The 23,927-nt window shown below is 44.0% G+C and overlaps 2 protein-coding genes across 8 annotated transcripts in view; one reads left to right on the top strand and one right to left on the bottom strand.

Annotated features, from left to right (window-relative positions):
• The window catches only part of RAD54B (RAD54 homolog B), a 1,676,581-nt gene that overhangs the window by 74,030 nt on the left and 1,578,624 nt on the right, over window positions 1-23,927 (top strand). The gene's annotated exons all lie outside the window — the stretch shown is intronic.
• Window positions 1-23,927, bottom strand: part of PPP4R1 (protein phosphatase 4 regulatory subunit 1) — a 1,686,542-nt gene that overhangs the window by 1,205,517 nt on the left and 457,098 nt on the right. For all 5 annotated transcript variants that reach the window (XM_044066551.1, XM_044066553.1, XM_044066554.1 and 2 more), the window contains one exon: window positions 484-626. In XM_044066551.1, coding sequence (XP_043922486.1) covers window positions 484-626 — 143 coding nt within the window. The remainder of the gene's footprint in view (window positions 1-483; window positions 627-23,927) is intronic.

The following is a 23,927-nucleotide window of genomic DNA, read 5'->3' as shown; positions in this document are numbered from 1 at the left end:
GGTTTGGGGGCTAAATCCCCTTTGCAGAAATAAGGAATGGGTCATCTGTGTGCAAGTGGAAGAAAAACTGGGCTATTCCAAGTAGATGGGGGAGGGTGGTAAAAACAGCAAGTAAGATAGGATCCAGAGCTTAATGGTAACAAATTAAGTAAAAAGGAAGAGACCAAAAAACAAGCCAAAACAAAACACAAATTAAAACATTAAAAATCAGTATACTATGAAGAACATCAAATGGAACACAGCAAAACTAGGAAAGGCTAGACAGCCAATGAACACCATCTTGTCTTTATCAGATTTCCAAACTAATCAAACAGCAAGACAATTGGGGAGTTAAAAAAATATTGAAAATATACAACTTGGGTAAAGAAGCGTGAACACTTTACATGTTGCACTGCATTTGCAGACATTAAACGCACTGAACAGTAGATACAATATATCTATTCCACCCCTCAAAGATGCAATATGGTATCTACACATTCTCACCTGATTATTCTGGTCTGCAAGATACCGAACCACAATGGGCAGTAAATACTTGGAGAAGGCATACGGAATAGAAGGCCTGTTCTCTTGACAGAACACTGCAATATGAGGTACCTGTTCCATTAGCTCTGCTCTCACCATTGGTTCTACAAAACAAAGTGTAGAACAAAACATATTAGCAGAATGCATGTAAAACAGCCTTTGAATTCTAATCATACAAGCTTAAGAAAGCAGGTATGTAACTCACTGTTTTTGTTGATCTGTTAAGAAGCTCTCCAAAATGGGATAAGTTCAGAGATTCCCTCTCCTGCAATCTACAGCTCAGTTATTTTTCTCATCTACTTTTGCACTCAAGGGCTCATATGCTTCATGACTCTTCATACACTGGGCTAGCCTTGTCCCCACCCAAAAAAAAATTTTATATCCGACAAAATTACAGAAAACCCTGCAGCAGTTGAAAGAGGACGTTTTCTAACCACAGAGAAAGGGCAAAGTAGTACTTATTGCAGAGTACTCCACCACCATATTGCACAAAAGGAGCCTTTCTCAGTAAGATTACATGTGGGAAACATTTCATGTAGCACCATAATACCTCACGAGAGTCTGTAACTAGAGAAGGGACAAAAGGTAGAACTTGCGGGCATTTTTTTAAACACAAAATTGCCTAAAGTGCATAAGGATGTCCAAATCCCACAGTCCCAGTCCAAGCAACAACACCTGGAGATGGTGTGGTCTGATGACTATGTGACCACAGCACAAATAACCACAGAAGACTTATTTCTGAAGCAAACATTAGATGTCTCTACACCCCTGATGGACTACCCTTATTAAATGCATTTCACATGACCTTCAGACCCTTGATCCCAACCAATGTGGATATATTAAAGGCATTTCATGCCTACTCAAGTTCGTTGACTTTTTTGACAAGCTCACAGGAGCTTTGCATGAGAAACAAATGGTTCATACTGCCCACCCTGACCCTTCTCAGATTTTAATACTATTCCTCATGCAGGCATCACAAGCAAGCTTTTCTAATCTCATTCTTACCCGTTATGCTGTCCATTGCACAGACAACTGACTTACAGATCGAACACTAACAGTCCAATAAGAGAACATCAGCTCTAATCACAGAAATGCTACCACAAGGGTCCCACAAGGTTCAGTCATTGGTCCCCTCCTATTCAGTATTTAGCATTCAAGTTCTACGGATAACCAAGTCTGTGGATGACTGAGCTGCATCATGTTCTTGTTGCTGACAACGCTCCACGAGGTACCCACATTACACAGCAAGGACTAGACCAATCTCCATGAGGTACCTACATTACACAGCAAGGCCCAGACCACTCTCCATGAGGTACCCACATTACACAGCAAGGCCCAGACCACTCTCCATAAGGTACCTGCATTACACAGCAAGGCCCAGACCACTTTCCATAAGGTACCCGCTTTTCACAGCAAGGTCTAGACCACTCTCCATAGGGTACCCACATTACACAGCAAGGCTAGACCATACTTACATAGTGTGTACCAATCATGGACACCCCTCAACCCCAAAAAATGCCAAGTGTAAAAGTTACTATCTGTAAGACCACCACCCTATCTTCTTATACCACGAATCTTCCTCTTAAATGTCCCCATTATTAAAAGACCTGGGTACTCACATCATCTCAGCTGTGTCCAGAAAGACCTTCTGCCATGCACAGCTTTTCAGTACTGGCATCACTCATGGGTCCAAAGATATTCTAGTCTCCTTTTATTCCCCCCTCTCATTAGATCTATTTCCAAAGAATGCATCTCTTCAATGAGCCTAAGCACCTTGTACAACCTGAAATGTTCCAAAGACTTCTTAATTAGAAAAAGTGGTTTAAGTCATCTAAGCTATCGTGATAGTCTAAAAATCACTACTCTCTGCCTCAGTCTTTTCCAAGCTCCCCAGAGACAACCTTCACATGGCATTTCACTTTGAAAGACACTGTACTGTTTGCCCTACTTAACCTTAATTTAAACAGCTCAACTAATATCTACTCCAAGGACATAAACCTCCACTTTAAGAACAATGCCTGTTATCAGTACATCTAAATAAAGTCAACATCAAAATAAACTTTATCGTCATTTAGAACTAAACAAGTTGCCTAAATGAAATTTCGTGCATCAGCTCAATTCTTGAGATTACAAAGAAAAGTGAAACAACACATATAGAGAAATAAACATAACTAACAAATGCAATACTACTCCCAATACATGAAAGAAAGACCAGACACATTTGCCAACACTCGTATACAAAAAGAATACCCTCCCCAGAGTTAAACTACCCTATTTCAAGTAATACAAAACATTCTACACACTGAACAATGTCCAAGTTACTTGGCTAATATTGCACTTGAGTTAAGTACTGACTATGGATATAATAAATAAATACTGGACTTACTTGGAATATATACAAGTATATATTGCACACAAATAAAAACTGACTCATGTGTCCAGATCCCTGGGACAAGTGTCCCAGTTCAGAAGTCTAATCACACTAGGGTAGAAATGGTCATTGAATCTTGTAGTCCTGCAGCTGATGCTGTGCTATCTCCTACCCGATGCCAGATGCTTAAATAGTTCAAGTGCAGGATGCGGGTGTCCTGCATTTTGGTGGCCTTGCAGATGCCCCTTGCAGAATAAAATTGTTGTATCGATGGATGACTGGAACCGGTTACCTTCTCTGCAACCCTCACCACTCTTTGCAGTGCCTTACTTTCTGTAACTGCGAAGCTTCCAAACCACACAGTGAAGTCGTAGGCGAGTATGCATTCTATTGCACCTCTCCAGAAGGTGGAGAAAATATGAGGAGGAAGCTTAGCTTTTTTCAGCTTTCTTAAAAGTGGAGGTGTTGTTGTGTTTTCTTGACCAGTTGGCTGGTGTTTCCCCGACCATGAGAGATCTTCTAATATCTGTACACCCAGGAATTTCATACCCTCCCCACTCTCACCATTGAGAAGGAGCACTAGGTGTTTTAGTTTGCTTAAGTTTATGACAATCTCTTTGGTCTTTGCTTACTGATGCCCCTGTACTGGCCCAGTAATCAAGGAGCCTCAATCCTCACCACTAACGGTGAGGGACTAACGCAATGGGACGATGACAAATACACACACAGTAAAGTGCAATTTCCCTTAAGAGTACACAGAGATAAGAGTCAGTCTGGGGCTGGTTTCTCAATCTTTCATCTCAGCTGAGGGGTCAAGCCAAGACCTCCAGCACCTTCTCTGTCCAAACAGCGCTTCGTGTCCCTGCTCAAGTAGCTGACATGCACACTGAGATTTTATTTATATACAAACACACACACACTCCTGGGAAAGGCTGGCACAGGTTTACTAGCTATGCCCCTTTCTACCCAGACTACAAGGTAGTTATCACTACCACCAACCCCTACTTATCAGCCACTATAAGGCCCTTACAAAGGGTGCCAAATCCTACTGTGTAATGTTACTATAAATCAAAAAGGTAGTTGTTGACCAAGCAAGGCTACTGGAGTGGCCTGTACAGTGTCACCAAATACATATGCAAGTACTCCACAAGCTTAAATGCATCTCACAAATATCAGCCACAAAGATGGGTTTAATATATTTAATAATATATAATAAAAAAGCAAGACAATACTCAATCAACACAGTTACTTCAGAGTTCAGAATCACAGGAAATATTTTTAAAACAACACTGCAGGACAGTCTCAAATAATTACAGAAAACATGCAAACTATTCTTTACTATATTCCTATCTCTAAAAGAGATATTATGCCCTAAGTCTTACTTACAGACAACATGCAGGCAGAAGTGCTGGTGATGGATGTTTTCAGGTCAAAGACAAAATACAAAATGCCAGGCTACCTCTGAGAGAGCTCCTAAATCAATATCAAACATTACTGCTGGGTCAGCTTGGATGACCAACACTTTTTGTCACCTGAATTCAGTTCCCAGGCTAAAACAGAAACCAAGAACTTAAAACCTCTGGGTCAAAAATACATACTTCTCAGAAGTTTGCTCAGAACTGTGTAGCTACAAGGAAGTCGTATAGCAATTAAACACTTTACATTTTCAAACTTAGTAATCACATCTCTCAAAGACAATAGAAAAAAAAACTTCTAGCTCTAGACATTCTGTCTCCTTGCTGCAGTAACTAACTTTTACAGCACATCATAAAGCACTTAATTTTAACTTACTTTCTTTAAGTTTTGTAAGTTTGTCTTTTATGTTCCATCAGGGAACGCTGTGGTTACATTCTTGAAGCTCAGTACATAACATACAGTTCTGTATAAATCACATCAACATTCACAAATGACATAGAATTATTTACAAAATTCCAGATAGCTGGGCTGGCAGTGTCACATTTACATTCAGGTCAAGGTTGTTCCCCTCACATCAACCGATCAGAAATGCCACCTCCTCTATGTATACCCTTTCATCTTCCTTTGTGATGAGCCCCATGACTGTGGTGTCATCAGCAAACTTGATGGCATGGTTGCACTTGTGCTCAGCATAGCAGTTGTGGGTCAGGGTGGTGTATAACAGTGGGCTGAGAACACATCCATGTGGAACCCCGGTGTTAATCGTGATGCACTTTGATGTGTTCTTACCTAAATACATCCCCTGTGGTCTCAATCAGGAAGTCCAGGATCCAGTTACAGAGATGTTTACAGATTCCTAATTGTGCCATTTTTTCTATCAGCTGCATTGGTACCACCATATTAAATGCACAGCTGAAGTCTATGAACAGCATCCTCACAAAGTTGTCTTTGCCCTCTAAATGCTCAAGGGAGATGTGTAGTGCTACTGAGATGGCATCAGCCATGGCTCAGTTAGGTCTGTACACAAACTGCAGAGGGTCAAATTAAGGAAGTAGGCATGATGAAAAATGCTTTTTGATCAGCCGCTCAAAATATTTCATAACCATGAATGTCAGAGCAACTGGTCTGCAAGGCTGGAAGGAGTGGTTTTCTGGGGTAGTGGGATGATGCAAATTGGGTAATCTTTTGTGATCTAAATTATATGTTATATAGTAAAACATTTTCTGATACTGTTGTATGTAATAAATATACTGAAGTAAACAGAAGCCTTTTTTCTTTCTTGCAATTCAAAAAGAGGGGAAAGTGGCTGGCCAAAGCATGTTTAAGTTAACAGGCTGTAACCTTGGGTTGTGGAGGTGGGGGATGGGGTGTAAAAGTATACAAATTATAATATATGTAGAGATGATGTGTTTTCGCTTACTTCTGTGCACGTGAATGTCTACATGAAGATCCTTGGCTTAATCTAACAAGTTTTAAGTGGAAAAAAAATACAAAAGAGAATACTGGATGCAATAAAAAGCTTTCTTTAGCAATAAAGTGTTGAGCATGACTTTAGAAGCCTGAAACTGATGGCTATATTTTGGGTTACCTTCATTTCATAGACAGCTCATTTGACAAACTCATTTCCCCTAAAACTAATTTCCCTGACAAGTAGTACTTGCAGTGCACTACAAGGCAAGTAAATTGGATAGGATACACCTGATACACTTGTAATAGGTGACTCTATTGTCAGGCACACTGACGTCCCGCTCACCAGGCTGAACAAGGAGAAGGTCACGGTGAGCTGCCTGTCGGGCACTAGGAACCGCCACATAACAAAATCACTCAGGTCACTCCAAGGCAAGTACAAATATGACTCAGTCATTGTCCATGCTGGTGTGAATGACCTGAGACGTACCTCCCTGGACTACATGAAAAGAGACAGAAGAGCTCTCTGAGCATGTAGCCCAGGCCGGTATGACCCTGACCTTGAGAAGCATCTTACCCTCACCAAGAATGATGCCACAATATGAAGACAAGATGATCAATTTCAACAATTGGCTTAAGTATTGGTGTCATTCAAAGGGGATTCAATGCCTGTCAGCCTGGGATGACATGCTCGACAAGCCACGATGCTTCGCTAGGGATGGTTTGCACCTTGTCAACCCTGGGCTTTCGGATATATGCAAAGGCTCTTGCCACCCCCATAGTGCCTTTTTTAGGCAAGGCTCAAAAGACAAACCCACCTCCATAGGTATCACAACGGATAAGAAACTAAGAGTAATGCTACTCAACGCCAGAAGTCTAAACCTCAAGATGCACGTACTCAAAACTCTCCTTAGCATGGAGAACATCGATATCTGTGCAGTAACAGAAACCTGGTTCAAGGCTCCCGAGAGCACCCCAGCACTACCAGATTATACCTCATACCAAGCTTTTCGGCCCCAAAACTTGGACCGAACCACAAAAGGAGGGGGAGTATCAATATTCGTCAAAGATACCCACACTTCTAGGTTGGTGGCACAGCACGAAGCATCAGACACTATCCATGTGCAACTAACAGTGGGTAAAACTGCCTTCCAGTTTATAGCCTGCTACAGACCACCCTCCCAAACCCAGGAACCCCACTCGGCCTTCTTGAGAACACTGGAAAATATGAAGGTGTCTCCAAACACCATTATATTGGGCGACTTCAACTACCCAAACATAGACTGGGAGCATTACTCTAGCTCCAACACCCTAGCCCAAAGGTTCCTAGAATTTATACACTCAAATGCTATGGAACAACTTGTTACCACTCCCACAAGAGGGGAAAACATACTGGACCTGATCATCACCAACATGGGGACTCCGCTCCAGACCAGAAGTGTATCCCTCACTGGTAAGATCAGACCATAAACTAATCTCACTGGATATTCACATCCCGACCCCACCCCCTGCCCAGAAAACCACAGTGAAAAACTTCTCTAAAGCAAATTTCACACTCCTCAAAACCGAGGTGGAATCCTTCAAAGGCCCCAGGCCTGTGGAAAATACGGCCCAGACCGCAGAATCCTTTATAAACGCATTTTATGAACACCTTCAGGAATGCATGGATCATGCAATCCCAAATAAAACCAAGACCCAATCCTCCAAAGGCAGACATCCTGTCTGGTGGACCCCAGCCATAAACAAACTATACAATAGAAGGAGGAAGCTACTACATGATAGAGCAAAATCCCAAAAAGGGAAGGCATCTCTGATCAGTATTAGCAAAAAACTACGGGCACTCATAAAATCGTCTAAAGTCAGCTTCGAGAGAATAATTGCACAGGACATTAAGGATAATCACAAGGCTTTCTTTAGTTATGTTAGGAATCTGGGTGGGAATTCCCAGATATGCTCAGAATTAGTCCAAAATGACAAAAAATACACCAAACCCACAGACATTGCCAACATCCTAGCTGACAGGTTCAGCGCAAACTTCTCCCCCCCCCTCCCCACCAAAAGGGCAAATATCTATCCCAGCAGAGTGCTGCCCCCCTGACATCTCAGATGCTCAGGTAAGAGCCGCTCTCTCCAAAGCAGAAAACACAGCATCAATGGGACCAGACAGTGTCCCGTGCTGCGTCCTACATTAACTCCAAGAAGTGCTAAACCCAAACATAAAACTACTGTTCAATCTCAGCCTTACTACAGGATATGTACCCAAAGAGTGGCGTACAGCTACAGTGATCCCTCACCACAAAGGTGGTGCCTCAACGGATCCTGGAAACTATCGCCCCATAAGCCTGACTAGTTTGCTCTGCAAAGCTATGGAAAGGATCATCATGGACCTCATAAATAAAGATATTGGGGACCTACAGACACTGGATCCTGCCCAGTTCGGCTTTGTTAAGGGCAGATCCTGCCTCTTAAACCTGGTCGATTTCTTTGAAACAGTCACCAAGGCCACTGATGAGGGGAAGGTGGTCGACACAGCCTACCTGGACCTCGCAAAAGCCTTCGATACAATACCCCACTCGGGCATTATAGATAAGCTCACCAGCTTAAATATAAACCCCTATGTCACTAGATGGGTTGCAAACTGGCTCAAGGACAGAACCCACATGGTTAGAATTGCTGGAGCCATGTCAGACTCCAAACCAGTTACAAGTGGCGTCCCACAAGGCTCAGTCCTGGGACCTCTCTTCTTCGGTATATATTTCTCGGAGGTACAGGCCAACACGGAAGGACTGTGGCTGACCAAGTTTGCAGATGACTGCAAACTGGGCGCCATAATCGACTCTCCAGCTGACACAAGCATCCTCCAAAAGGGCCTCATAGAAACAGACAACTGGTGCCAGAGCCATGGCCTCAAGCTAAACGCCAAAAAGTGTATAGTCATCCCCTTTGGCAAAAACAAAGTGCCCACAAATTACCACATAGGTGGTAATCCATTAAGTACAGAAGAAGTAATTAGGGACCTGGGGACCCAAGTTGATAGCAATCTCTCATTTGACAACCACGTGGCCAAAGTGGCTAGAAAAATATTTTATATAGCCCACCTAATCATGAAGGGATTCACATCTAGATCAGGGGAGGTCATCGTGCCTCTTTACTCATCCCTCATCAGGCCCATAATTGAGTACAATGCTCCTTTTGGGATGTACCTTGCCAGACACCTGCAGCAACTGGAAAGACCCCAAAATTACCTCACCAAGAGGATCAAAGGGCTCAAACAGATGCCATATGCTGCCCGGTTAAAGAAACTCCAGCTCTACTCAGTGGCATACCGCCTGCTCAGAGGCGATCTGTGCCTGACGTACAAAGCCTGACGTACAAAGCCATGTCCAACCAGGAATTAATGGACATGCTGCACCTCAGAAAATCCAAATCCCATCGAGCTATGCGCTCAAAAGACTTGAACCTCAGCATTGAAATAAATAGGACATGCTGGAGGGACAGATTAATAACCCAGAGGCTCCCTTCACTTTGGAATAAAATTCCAGTCCAGGTTAGGCAGAGTCCCTCACTGACTATCTTCAAGAGGAATCTTGATGAGTGGATGGGAGATCGTAGGTTTACCCCGGGTATCACTTCTGTGTCACTGTTAGACAGAGGCACAGTATATTAACCTCGAAAAGGGGCATAGCAAAATTAATTTAAAATGGGTGGCAAAAGCCAAACACACTCGGGCTAGGCTTATAAATGCCCTACGGCAGATAAGCCTAGTATGAACCTATGTAATTTTCCCCACTGTAGTGCGACCCTGGAGTTAGAATATATAGTTGTGGGGTGTGGGGGGTGTAGCCCCCCATCTAGTTTGGTTTACTGAACAATAAAAACAAAAAGCAGAAAATATAGAATCAAACTAGGTGGGGGGCTATGCCCCCCACACCCCCCAACTATATACATTCTAACTCCAGGGTTGCACTCATTGGGAACAAGGACATATCCCATTTACTTGCCTTACAATGCACTGCAAGTACTACTTGTCGGGGAAATGAGTTTCAGTCAAGTGAGCTGTCGATCAAATTAAGGTAACCCCTACATTTTTTATTATGTTTTCATCAAGAAAAGCTGATTATTGGGCAATAAGAAGTCAAAACAATGGTTTCCTTGAAGCTAAACTTAATGTTTTCTGAAAGCATGCAAGTTGTTTTTCATATGTGGGAGGGGAATAAACATAAAACAGACAGCAAGTAAGCAGGAGCACAGGCAGTAACATGCATCTTAGCAAAGATAACCTTAACTTTAGGTCAGATAATGCTCGTGTGTGCAGCAGTCTATTTGGGGCAACTGTTCATATTAACAGCACTAAACATTATTTGAAGATGTATGGATTTTTGTGTGTTTACCTTAAGTCAGTAGATTATGAAGGTGAGTTTTTTTGAGAATTTTCATTAAAACAAAGTCTTGCAAAATGTGATATAGGTTAAACAAAAGACAAGAAACAACTTTATAAAAGATCAACCTGCCAAACATTAGTGGTTGCATGCCTCATAAAACCTGGAAATAGACATCTAAAAAACTGCCATATATAAAAGGTGGGAAATAATAACCTTTTTACCATGATGGCAACACTTTCCATATTATCTTGGAATGTGAATGGTCTTCACAGGTACAGACAAAAAGGAAACCGTACTGAATAACATCAAGAAATGCAGACTGCAAATAGTAATTCTACTACAGGAGACACATTTGGAAAGAACCAAGTATGTGAATTTGATGAAGAAAGGATTTCAAGATGGCTATTCCGCAGAGAATCAATGACAAAGGAAAAGTGGAGTACGTACACAGAGAGAGTGTAGAGGAGCTCCAAAAGTAATTGAAGAGAGAAAAAAGATAATGGTAGTTTTGTGGTAGCAAGGGGCTACAGGCAAGAGAAGTGGATCACACTGGCATGTATTCATATTCCATCTAAAAATTAAAGTTATGTACTTACTAAAACGATGGATCCATATTCTTTATTTTTTGTCTGGTTCAACATACAGGATGCCTGATCAGGCTAGATCTGACCCCAATACCAAATTTGAAGTTCCACGGTTCTGACTCCTCCCCTACCCATAATTCCCTGCACTCCAATCTAATATCGGAGATCAAGTTTGCCCTGCAAAGTATTCAGACTTACTTATGAATAAAACAGCAGAAACCTTAAATCCAAGACAACAGCTATCTAAAAAATATACCAAACTGGCATGAGGCTAGTGAGAGGGGAGACTGAACCAGATGAAACAACATACCATAATGATAGAGCCATGTTACTACATAACTTTCATATTCAATGTTGGCTATTTTTATACAATTTAACAGATGGGACAAATTCCCAAGCTGCCTTTCCGGGTGGTAGAAAGAAAGGACATTCCTGAGAATGGTGGAGCCGAAAGAGGAACGAGATCTGGATTGTAAATCCAGTCTATAATGAGAAAAAAACTTATGCAAGCAGACCACCTTGTTGCTGTACAAACGTCATCAATGGGTAGCCTTTTAGAAAAGGCTGTTGAGGTAGCTACTGCCATAGCTGAAAGGGCCTTCAGTTTGGACTGTAACTTTAAACCCACCTTAGCATGGACAAAACAATGACAGACTCTGAACAGTGCAACTTTCATAACAGCTCTGCAAAGTCTAGCTTTTGAGTAGCCAATAAAAAGGTGATCAGATTTTCTGACTTGTTTTATCCGATGAAGACAGAACTAGACTTGTACTCCCCAGACATTCTCATCCTAACTGAAACCTGGCTCAAACCTCACATCAAACGTAAGGAAATACTCCCACCTGGATATAACATCCTTCGCCAGGACAGACTATCCAGAAAAGGAGGTTGTGTGGCACTGCTGTATAACCACCACCTTAATATCCAAAATCTTAGAAAACCAGCTCCCCAGTTTGACAAGGAAGAAATCCTTTATGCCACTCTCAAAATAAACCCAAAGAAATGCAATTAACATTATAGGGTGCTATTCCCCACCAGGCCAAAATACGTCCCCCCTTGAAAACCTACTGAGCTGGGTCAATCGCTCCCTACCCCAAAAAACTGTCATCCTTGGTGACCAACATCAACTGGCTATCCTGCAATAGCAACCACCCAGCCCCTCCACCTAAATCTCCATGGTTTCTCACAGCTAATACAATCTCCCACCCGGATCAATAGAAACCCTAATAATCACACCATTCTTGACTGGATATTAGTTAAAGACCCTCACCTTTACCTGGCAGGCTGTCTACCTGACTGCCTCAGCGACCATTCCCCAAACTTCCTACCAAGACATCACAAATTATAATAAGCCCATTACCCACAGACCAATTCATAACAAAGCTATTTTCAACCCCCATTCCTTCACCTCCTCCCTTCAGAAAATTAACTGGTTACCGCTAAAGTACCACTTCTTTAACAGCACCTTCAACATCCTAAACACCCATGCCCCCCTAAGAAATACCAAAATCAGAACTAAGAGCTCCCCCTGGATACAAAAAAAAACTTGAGGCCTAATGAAACCCAGGGATAAAGCATGGGAACGCTGGCGCACAACTAAAAAACCTCAGACTGGCAATTCTTCCTTTAACTATGTAACAAGGTCAAAAAGCAGGTAAAAACAGACAAAGCCCTTTACTATCAAACTTCCCTAAATTCTTCCCAAAACAACCCTAAGCAATTCTGGTCCACAATTAACTCTATACTCTGCCCAGGGAACGCAGACACCACCCCCCTGCCATCTATCCCTCCCTCCTCCTGATGGATAGCAGACTCCAACAAACATTTCACAGAAACCATACTATCCCTAACCAATAAACACTTCCCTACATCAACTATCCCCACACCCAACATTAATCCACCCCTTATTGCTTTCTCCTTCGCTACAGTAACAACCTCCTACATAAAAACACTCCTGACGAAACTTAAACCCACAAGACTGGCAGCTGGCAACCTGCCCGCAGAATACCTAAAAATAGCAGCTGATGTCCTAACTTATCCTATTTCCATCTTAATCAACCGCTCCATATCTGATTCTTATACACCCACGCTACTGAAAATATCCCATATCATTCCCCTCCACAAAGGTGGCCCCTCTCCAACTTTCGCCCCACTGCCATCCTCTCCCCTCTCTGCAAGATACTTGAAAAATGTATCAACTCACAGGTCTCCAATTACCTCCTTACCAATAATCTCCTCTCCAATACGAAACATGGCTTCAAGTCATATCACGGCACTACTGCTGCTCTGCACTCTTTTACTAACACTGTCCTCTAGCACAAAAACAAAGGCCTCTTCTCTTTTGCTGTATTTCTGGATCAATCTAAGGCCTTTGACGTTGTATCACACGCACTACTACTCTCTGCTCTCTCTAACCTTTCTTTCTCCAAACCAGCCACCAACTGGTTCCACAGATATCTACACGGCCACCAGCAATCAGTTGTCTGGGAAAACAATCTACAGCCTCCTTGTCACTCTCAGTGTTCCCCAAGGTTCCATCCTTGGCCCCCTTCTCTTTTCAACAGCAACCTGCACACAGTCACCAAACATGCCTTCCTCATTCAGTACGCAGACAACTCCACCCTCATCTGTTCAGCCCCAACTCTTAACAGAACTCCAACAGATTACACAAGAATCATTTTCATCTGTTGAAAGCTGGCTTTCCAATGCTCAGCTCCTTCTCAATCTAAATAAGACCAAACTCCTCATCTTCCAACCATCCAAATAAACCCCAACACCCCTCACTTCAATATAATTGCCAAAGACAATACCTCCATCTCTTCATCAGTCCACACAAAACTACTTGTTGTAGAGATTGACAAGAAACTTAAATTTGGCACCCACAAATCTCTAATAAAAAAAGCTCACAAACGTGGTGCTTTATATAGAAACTGCCAATACCTCACCAAACCAGCTAGAATCTCTATTGCCAATTCCCAACTAATCTCCACCCTACTCTATGCATCGCACATACTTACAAACCTTAGACAGACTTGAGCAAACTCGAAGCCGGCTACAATAAAAATTGCAAAATTTGCCACTGGTGCCCCCTACCACAGCAACCACAGTGTCTCCCTTACAGACCTAGACTGGCTTGAGCTCCCACAACTTGTACACCTAAATCAACCCTCCTTTGCTCGAGCTCCCACAACTTGTACACCTAAATTAACCCTCCTTTGCTCACAAACTTGTAATCCACCCTCTCAAAATCCCATCCTACAAACACATCTCCAAATCTACCACTCTTCCAGATCACTACACTCAAGCAATAAAAATCTTCTCCAGGTTATAGCCAAAAACTCAGCAAGGGAAGCTCTATTTTCCTGCGCCATCTCTAAGCTCTGGAACAACATTCCCCCCATTTTAACTACACTACCCTTCCTGCAGTCTTTCTGTTTAGTACTGAAGAATATGAGGTAAGCTGGGCACCACTGTGCCCATCCCCCTGAGTCTGGCTCCAGGAACAGTATCTTTTCCACTTTTCAGCATAGGATTTTCTAGTACTAGGCCTCCTTGCCTCCAGAATGACATCTAGCACCTGCTTACTGAGGGATGCTAATGGAGAAAGTACAGTTTTGTACCTACCATAAATGTAGATGTTCGAGTGCTAATACAGCTGCAGTCATAACAGATGGGTTCTCCTGCCGTCAGGCGGGTCCTCGGTCGGCCAAATTCCAAAGTCTAGGTCCGGCATCGGTTGTCATCGCCTCCTCCCTGACGTCAGTGCGACAGGGGTATAAAGGAACCAGCCGACGCCATTTTCTTCAGTCTTTCTTGCCCCAGATGTCAGGTGCCCCCAGAAGGAAGGCAATACATAAATTTGTGTAACAATGCAGTGCAATATAATCAAAATACAGTAGTTGCAAGCAAATACATCATAAAATGAATACCCCAATCAGGTTTTATGAGGATGTGTTAGCCTATAGGCCTGTCCCAAGAGGGGAAGGAGGGAGAGAAACCTGGACTGCAGCTGTATTAGCACTCGAACATCTACATTTATGGAAGGTACAAAACTGTACTATGTTCATCGTGCATACAGCTGCAGTCATAACAGATGGGTAGAATCCCAAAGCTAAGAAAGGGGTGGTAGGCACTAGGTGGAACTAGGAGGAGCCAAAATGCCCTGCAAGACTGCAGTGGCAAAGCCTGCTCTAGATTTGGAGTATAATGGTAGGTTGTAGTGCTTGGAGAAGGTATGCACAGAACTCCAAGTGGCTGCTTCCAAAATATCCTTGGTAGGAAACTCCTCTGAGGAAGGCTGCAGAGGTGGCTGTGGCCCTGGTGGAATGAGTTCTAATGCCTGTAGGTACAGTTTTGCCATGAAAGGAATAACAAAAGCATATGCAGTGGGCTATCCATTTTGAGATTGTCTGTTTGGAAATTGGCTTTCCTTGAGCTCCTACCGCATAGGCCACAAAGAGCTGTTCTGATTTTCTGAAAGGCTTTGTTCTGTCCAAATAACGCAGTTGTCTGTGGATGTCCAAGGAATGTAGTAATCTCTCCCCTTTGTTTTGAGGATTAGGATAAAAAGTAGGTAAATGTATGGCCTGATTTAAAGCTACCCTGGATACCACTTTAGGCATAAAGGACGGGTTGGTTCGTAAGGAAACTCTGTCCTGATGGAAGATGATAAAAGGCTGGACAGCCATGACAGCCTGTAGTTCTGAAACTCTACGAGCTGAGGTGATAGCCAGAAGAAAAGCTGTTTTCCAGGACAAATATTGCAAATCTGATGAGGCAGCTGGCTCAAAGGGAGGCAAGGTCAGTTTTTCCAGAATGAAATTAAGATCCCAAGCAGGTATTGGTTGTTTCCTTGGAGGTCTTAAATTCTTAGCCCCTCTGAAGAACTGTCTTAAGAGAGGGTGAGAGAATAAAGGTGGATCAGTGTTGTATTCTGCAGAAATGGCTGAGGCATGGATTTTGATGGAGGAGAAAGAAAGTCCACTGCTTAGCAGTTCAGCCAAATATTGTATTCGAGGTAAATTCAGCTTTTTCCAGGATCCTGGCCCTTTTTCTCATTCCAGACACAAAACGTTTCCATTTTGCGGAGTAAGCTTTTCTAGTTGATGGCCTTCTGGCCTCCAAAATGACATCCTGCACCTCCTTGGAGAGTAGGGCCTCTTGTGATGCTAAGGAATCTTCCATCTGGCTAGACTGAGTGTTTTTAGCTGGCTGTGAAGAGTTTTGAAGCTGTGCTGAGTCAGAAGAGGAGGCATTAGAGGCAGGGTCCATGGTGGGGAATGCGTCAGGCTCCTCAGGAGTGGGTACCAGTGTTGCCTTGGCCAGTCCGGAGCAATGAGAATCATCTTTGGTCTGTCTGCTCTGGTCTTCAATAGTACTTTGGGCAGCAGAGGAAGAGGTGGGAAGGCATAAACTGTCATTGATGTCCAACTGAAAGAGAGAGCGTCCACTCTCCAGGCCTTTGGATGGAAGATACTTGAGCAGAATTTTGTCAATTGATGATTTTTGTGGGAGGCAAAAAGATCTATGTCTGGCCTTCCCCATTCTTGGATTATTTCTGTAAAAACTTTTGGATGCAATTTCCATTCGTGTGGATCTGTCATATTCCTGCTTAGGTTGTCTGCCAGCGTGTTTTCCTTGCCTGGCAAGTACTGTGCTTGTAGTTCCATTTGTAAGTCCATGGCCATGTTCCAAAGTGACATGGCCAGTCTGCATAGGGGGTAAGAATGTGTTCCTCCCTGTATGTACCACATAACTGTGGTGTTGTCCGTTCTTATCAATAGTTGACCTGGTTATAGAAGGTCCCTGAAAGCTATAATAGCATTTATTACTGCTAGCATTTCTTTTTGATTGATGTGAAGGTGCTTTTCTTTTTGGGACCATTTGCCCTGAATGCACCGATCTGTCATGTGCGCCCCCCCAGGCGTAGTCCGAGGCGTCTGTTGTGATGACTTGATTTGCTTGAGGCTTGCTGAATGGAAGACCTGTGTTTGTTTGACATGCTTGAGCCCACCACAGAAATTCCTTTTGCAGACATGGAATTAGTGGTATTATTGTTTCCAAACTGTGGCTGTGTTGAGACCATATGTTTTTCAGGTACCATTGTAGTTTCCTCATATGCAGCTTTGCACATGGGATTAGTAAGATGCAAGATGCCATGAATCCCAGAGCCTGCAGGATTTTCCTTGCAGTCAGCCTGGTGCAATTTGCTAGTGTTCTGAAGTATTAAATTAGTTGCCCCTGTTTCTCTGGCGTGAGGTAGGCCATCTGGGTGTTTGTGTCCAAATTGGCACCCAGGAAAATTATCTTCCGAGAGGGTATTAGCCTTGATTTCTTTTTGTTCACTGTGTATCCCAGAGAGTTCAATAACATTATTACATAGGCCAGATGTTTCAGAAGAATGTGCTTGCTGTCCGCTTGGATCAGGCAGTCGTCCAAATAGGGGTATATTTGTATCCCTTGAAGTTTGCAGTACGCAATTACTGATGCCAGGCATTTCGTGAATACTCTGGGCGCAGTAGATAAGCCAAAGGGCAATGCAGAGAATTGATAATGGGTTGAACCTGCAAGAAATCTGAGGTACCTTCTGCAATTTTGTCTGATTGGGACATGCAGGTATGCCTCCTTGAGGTCCAATGTTACCAGCCAAGACTCCTTGCCCAGCATGGGAAGAAGTTGCTGTAGAGTGAGCATCTTGAATTTTGGTACGAGTAGAAATGTGTTTAGGATGGATAGATCCAAAATAGGTCTCCAATCTTTTCCCTTCCTTGGCACCAGAAATAGCCTGGAATAAAAACCTTGACCTTGTTAGATGTAGGTACCTCTTGAATAGCTTTCATGTTTATGAGATCTGTAATTTGCCTTTGTGCCTCTGCCCTTTGATTGTGTGGCAGGTTTGGCATGCCTCTCATTTTTGGAAGGGTGTGAAAATGGAATTTGTAGCCTCTGTTTATAATGTCCAGGATCCATTTGTCCTTTGTGACAATATGCCAATTTTTTGAAAATAATGCCAGCTTTCCTCCTAAGGGGGCTGCCATTTGAGACCTGGTTGGCATGCAAAGGGGAAAGTCATTGGGTTTGCTTTCTGAAAGATTGCGAGTTGTCCTCACCACCTCTTTGTGTAGGAGCTTGCCATTGTCTGCCTCTAAACGATCCTTTGATTGTTCTCTGCCCCTCGGGCACCTGTATCTGCCTCTTTGGGATCTGTCTGTGGCAGGAAAGGACCAGTTTTTGGAAGGCCAATTTCTACTAAAACGTGGGGGTTGAACCTGTAGAAATTCTTTCACAGTTTGCATTGATTTAGCCTTTTCCTCCATTTTCCTTAATACCTCCTCAGCATTAGCACCAAATAGTACATCCTTTTGAAGAGGGGCGCCTAGTAATTTAGCTTTGACATGATCAGGCAAGGCTTGTTCCTTGAGCCAGGCATGCCTACGTATGACTGATCCTGTAACAGCAGCTCTACATGAGGCCTCTAGAGCATCAAAACCACATTGTAAGGTATGCTTACCCACTTGTTCTGCACTATGCATTAAATCCTGCAACTCCTTCAAGTCTGGTTGTTCAGGTTGTGACATTTTACTTTTCAAGTGTGATAACAAAAACTGTTGGTATTTTAGCATATGAAACTGACAGTTTAAGGCCCTCATGGATAAGGTAGCCGAGGTATATACCTTTTTCCCCACCTTTCTAAGGATCTGGAATCTCTCTCGGAAGGCAATGGATTTTTAGCAATGGAGGCCTTAACTCCCTTGGGGCCCTGTGAGATGGTTTCTGGGTCAGCAGCATGGCTTTTGTATAGAAATTGGTGCGAGTCAGGAACCCTGTAGTACCTGTCAGGCTTAACTGGAGCTGGAGGTAGAGAGTCCGGGTTAAGGCAGGCCTCCGAGTAAACATCATCTAGGATGTCCAAGACAGGAGGTATAGCCAGAGGCCTGTGCTGAGGTAGCAAGAGAAATTCCCTGAGCCTTTTCTTGGAATCTGAATAATTCTGGCCTTCCCAGTGGAAGTCTTCCCTTGAGGTATGCAAAGTTTCCCCAAATGAGTAATCCTCAGGGGGGGATACAGAAGGGATGGACTCCTCCGCATCAGAGTCTTCAAAAGGGGAGTAAGAATGTTCCTGCTCATCACAGTGCTCTGAAATAATGGAGCCCTGATCAGAGGAGGGGGAATCTTCCTCCACTCTGGGCCTTTTGTCCGGTGTGGGCTGAGAACCTCTGATAAGAGTAACTAAATCCTAAGCCATTTTAAGCATCTGTTTCTTAGGCATGGGGCCTGGAGATGGGCCCTGTGTAGCTGGTCTGTTAGAGTGCATGGTTGCTTTAGACTTTGTGAAAGCCTTGATGGAGAAGGAAGAGGAAGGTCTGAAGACACCTTGAGTGGAGGTGGACCTGTCAACATTCTGAGTTTCAACGCCAAGAGTGGCTTCGGTATCTGTAGTCGGGGTGTGGGCCGAGGAGCCTGCAACCTCGGGCACAGGAGACACCGTCAAAGAAGTGTCGTCGGTAGTCAGGGGCTGCGTAGGCGCCTCGCTGAGAACCGGACCACATGTAGTCGGCTTTGGCGTGGTGTCGGTAGAGGCCGCAGACCTCGTGTGTCGGTCCTTGTCTTTGCGTTTTTTAGACAAAACCGGAGTCGGAGTATCCGACGACATAGTATAGTTAAATGCTTTCCCAAAATAATGCTGGGCGAACTCCGCCCGACACTTAATAGTGCGTTTGTTGAATGTAGCACAAAAGCGACAGACCGAGACGTCGTAGTCTGGGCCTAAACAAGGTATACAGAGGGAATGGAAATCCTTATGCGGTATTTGCTTCCCACAAGAAATACAATTATTAACTTTGTCTGACATTGGTCTGAGGCAAGAAAAGTTTCCCCAACGGGGTACTTAGCTTTTAAGAAGACTTCGGTTTCCAAATTTTCGTAATCTCAGGAGCTGGCCGACCGGCACTTGCGAACTGCTTCTGCTTCGGGCACCGTGCGGCAAGAAAGACTGAAGAAAATGGCGTCGGCTGGTTCCTTTATACCCCTGTCGCACTGACGTCAGGGAGGAGGCGACGACAACAGACGCCGGACCAAGACTTTGGAATTCGGCCGTCCAAGGACCCGCCTGACGGCAGGAAAACCCATCTGTTATGACTGCAGCTGTTTGCATGATGAACATCTCAAGGAATTAGCCAGGCTGCAGGGTTCAGGGTTTGAAGCTGAGGGTGCAGAATTTGGCCTGCCTGCAGGGAAGGGGTCTGAGGCAGGTGACATGGTTCCAGCAGTGTCATACTGCGCAAGAGGGGGTACCAGTGCTGGCGTGGCCAGTCTGATGCAATCAGTATTGTCATTGGCTTGTCCTGTTTGATCTTTTGCAGAACCTTTGAGAGGAGAGGCAGAGGGGGAAGGCATAAACCGAAAGGCTTTCCCAGGAAAAGAACAGGGCATCCACTTTCCAAGCTTGACTGTTGGAAGTACTCGTGCAGAATTTGTCCAATTAGTAGTTCTGAGGAGAGGCAAAAGTACAGTTTTCTACCTACCATAAATGTAGATGTTCGAGTGCTAATACAGCTGCAGTCATAACAGATGGGTTTTCCTGCCATCACGCGGGTCCTCGATCGGCCGAATTCCAAAGACTAGGTCCGGCGTCAGTTGTCGTCGCTTCCTCCCTGACGTCAGTGCGACAGGGGTATAAAAGATCCAGCCGACGCCATTTTCTTCAGTTTTTCTTGCCCCAGATGTCAGGTGCCCCCAGAAGGAAGGCAATACATAAAATTATGCAGTAATGCAATGCAATATAATCAAAAAACAGTAGTTGCAAGCAAATACACCATAAAAGAATACCCCAATCAGGTTCTATGAGGAGGTGTTAGCCGTTAGGCCTGTCCCAAGAGGGGAAGGAGGGAGGGAAACCTGGACTGCAGCTGTATTAGCACTCGAACATCTACATTTATGGTAGGTACAAAACTGTACTATGTTCATCGTGCATACAGCTGCAGTTATAACAGATGGGTAGAATCCCAAAGCTAAAAAAGGGGTGGTAGGCACTAGGTGGAACTAGGAGGAGCCAGGATGCCCTGCAAGACTGCAGTGGCAAAGCCTGCTCTAGATTTGGAGTATAATGGTAGGTGATAGTGCTTGGAGAAGGTATGTACAGAACTCCAAGTGGCTGCTTCCAAAATATCTTTGGTAGGAACCCCCCTGAGGAAAGCTGCAGAGGTAGCTGTGGCCCTTGTGGAGTGAGATCTGATGCCTGCAGGTACAGATTTACCATGAAGAGAGTAACAAAAGCGTATGCAGTGGGCTATCCACTTAGAGATTGTCTGTTTGGAAATAGGCTTCCCTTGAGCTCCTGCAGCATAGGACACAGAGTTGCTCTGATTTTCTGAAAGGCTTTGTTCTGTCCAAATAATAACGCAGCTGTCTGTGAATGTCCAAGGAATGTAGTAGTCTTTCCCCTTTGTTTTGAGGATTAGGGTAAAAGGTAGGTAAGTGGATAGCCTGATTCAAGGCTACCCTGGATACTACCTTTGGCATAAAGGACGGATTGGTTCATAAGGTAACTCTGTCCTGATGGAAAATGATGAAAGGCTGCACAGCCATGAGGGCTTGTAGTTCCGAAACCCTGCGAGCTGAAGTGATTGCCAGGAGGAAGGCTGTTTTCCAAGACAAGTATTGCAGTTCTGTTGAAGCAGTTGGCTCAAAAGGAGGCAATGTCAGTTTTTCTAGTATGAAATTGTGGTCCCAAGCAGGTACTGGTTGTTTCCATGGGGGGTTTATATTCTTAGCCCCTCTGAGGAACTGTCTTAAGAGGGGATGAGAGAATAAAGGAGGATCAGTGTTCTGCAGAAATGGCTGAGGCATGGATTTTGATGGAGGAGAATGAAAGTCCATTGCTTAGCATCTCAGCTAGGTACTGTAATATTTGGGGTAAATTCAGTATTCCAGGATTCTGACCCTTTTTCTCATTCCAGGCACAAAACCGTTTCCATTTTGCAGAGTAGGCTTTTCTTGTAGAAGGTCTTCTGGCCTCCAAAATGACATCCTGCACCTCCTTGGAGAGTAGGGCCTGTTGTGAATTTAAGGAATCTTCCATGCAGCTAGATTGAGTGTTTTCAGCTGGCTGTGAAGAATTTTGAAGTTGTGCTGAGTCAGAAGAAGAGGCATTAGAGGCAGGATCCATGGTGGGGAATGCGTCAAGCTTTTCAGGAGTGGGTACCAGTGTTGTCTTGGCCAGTCTGGAGCAATGAGAATCATCTTTGGTCTGTCTGCTCTGGTTTTTAAAAGAACTTTGGGCAGCAGAGGGAGAGGTGGAAAGGCATAAACTGTCAATGTTGCCCAACTGAAGGAGAGTGCGTCCACTTTCCAGGCCTGTGGATGAAAGGTCCTTGAGCAGAATTTTGCCAATTGGCGATTTCTGTGGGAGGCAAAGAGATCTATGTCTGGCCTTCCCCATGCTTGAGTTATCTTTGTGAAAACTTGAGGATGCAACTTCCATTCATGTGGATCTGTCATATTTCTGCTTAGGTTGTATTTTCCTTGCCTGGCAGGTACTGTGCTTGAAGCTCGATTTGTAATTCCAGAGCCATGTTCAAAAGTGACATGGCTTGCCTGCATAGGTGGTATGAATGGGTACCTCCCTATTTGTTTATGTACCACATTACTGTGGTGTTGTCCGTTCTTATCAATAGCTGGCCTGGATGCAGTAGGTCTTTGAAAGCTATAATAGCATTTATTACTGCTAGCATTTCCTTCTGATTGATGTGTAGGTGCTTTTCTTGTTGGAGCCATTTGCCCTGAATGCACCGATCTGTCATGTGCGGCCCCCCAGGCGTAGTCCGAGGCGTCTGTTGTGATGATTTGATTTGCTTGAGGCTTGCAGAATGGGAGAACTGTGTTTCTTTGGCATGCTAGAGCCCACCACAGAAATTCCTTTTGAAGACATGGAATTAGTGGTATTATTGTTTCCAAACTGTGGCTGTGTTGAGACCACAGATTTTTTAGGTACCATTGAAGTTTCCTCATATGCAGCTTTGCACATGGGATCAGTAGGATGCAAGGTGCCATGAATCCCAGAGCCTGCAGGATTTTCCTTGCAGTCAGCCTGGTGAAAGTTGCCAGTTTTCTGAAGTATTGAGTTAGTTGCCCTTGTTTCTCTGGCGTGAGGTAGGCCATCTGGGTGTTTGTATCCAAGCTGGCACCCAGGAAAATTATTGTTTGAGAGGGTATTAGCCTTGATTTCTTTTTGGTGACTGTGTATCCCAGAGAATTCAACAACATTATTACAAACGCCAGATGTTTCATAAGTATGTGCTTGCTGTCCGCTTGGATCAGGCAGTCGTCCAGATATGGGTATATTTGTATCCCTTGAAGTCTGCAGTAGGCAATTGCTGATGCCAGGCATTTCGTGAACACTCTGGGCGCAGTAGATAAGCCAAAGGGCAATGCAGAGAATTGATAATGGGTTGAACCTGCAAGAAATCTGAGGTATCTTCTGCAATCTTGTCTGATTGGGACATGCAGGTATGCCTCCTTGAGGTCCAATGTTACCAGCCAAGACTCCTTGCCCAGCATGGGAAGAAGCTGCTGTAATGTGAGCATCTTGAATTTTGGCACGAGTAAAAATGTGTTTAGGATGGGTAGGTCCAAAATAGGTCTCCAATCTTTTCCCTTCCTTGGTACCAGGAATAGTCTGGAATAAAAACCTTGACCCTGTTCTTGTACAGGTACCTCTTGAATAGCTTTCATGTCCATGAGATCTGAAATTTGTTTTTGTGCCTCTGCCCTTTGATTGTGTGGCAGGTTTGGCATGCCTCTCATTTTGGAAGGGTGTGAAAGTGAAATCTGTAGCCTCTGTCTATAATGTCCAGGATCCATTTGTCTTTTGTGACAATATGCCAATTTTTCGAAAATAATGCCAGTTTTCCGCCTAAAGGTGTTGCCATTTGAGCCTTGCTTGGCATGCAAAGGGGAAAGTCATTGGTTCTGCTTTCTGAATGGTTGTGAACTATCCTCACCACCTCTTTGTGTGAGTGCTTGCCGTTGTCTGCCTCTAAATGATCCTTGAGATTGCCCTCTGCCCCTCGGGCGCCTGTATCTACCTCTTTGGGGTCTGTCCGAGGCTGGAAAGGACCAATTTTTGGAAGGCCAATTTCTACTGAAACGTGGAGGTTGTACCTGTAGGAAATCTTTTACTGTTTGCATTGATTTTGCCTTTTCCTCCATTTTCTTTAATACCTCCTCAGCTTTAACACCAAACAA

Source organism: Protopterus annectens, chromosome 3.part1 (genome assembly GCF_019279795.1).
Source record: "Protopterus annectens isolate FY-2018-M chromosome 3.part1, PAN1.0, whole genome shotgun sequence".
NCBI classification, from domain to species: domain Eukaryota; kingdom Metazoa; phylum Chordata; order Ceratodontiformes; family Protopteridae; genus Protopterus; species Protopterus annectens.
The sequence above is the reverse complement of the archived record's forward strand: the minus strand, read 5'-3'. Positions and strand labels throughout refer to the sequence as shown.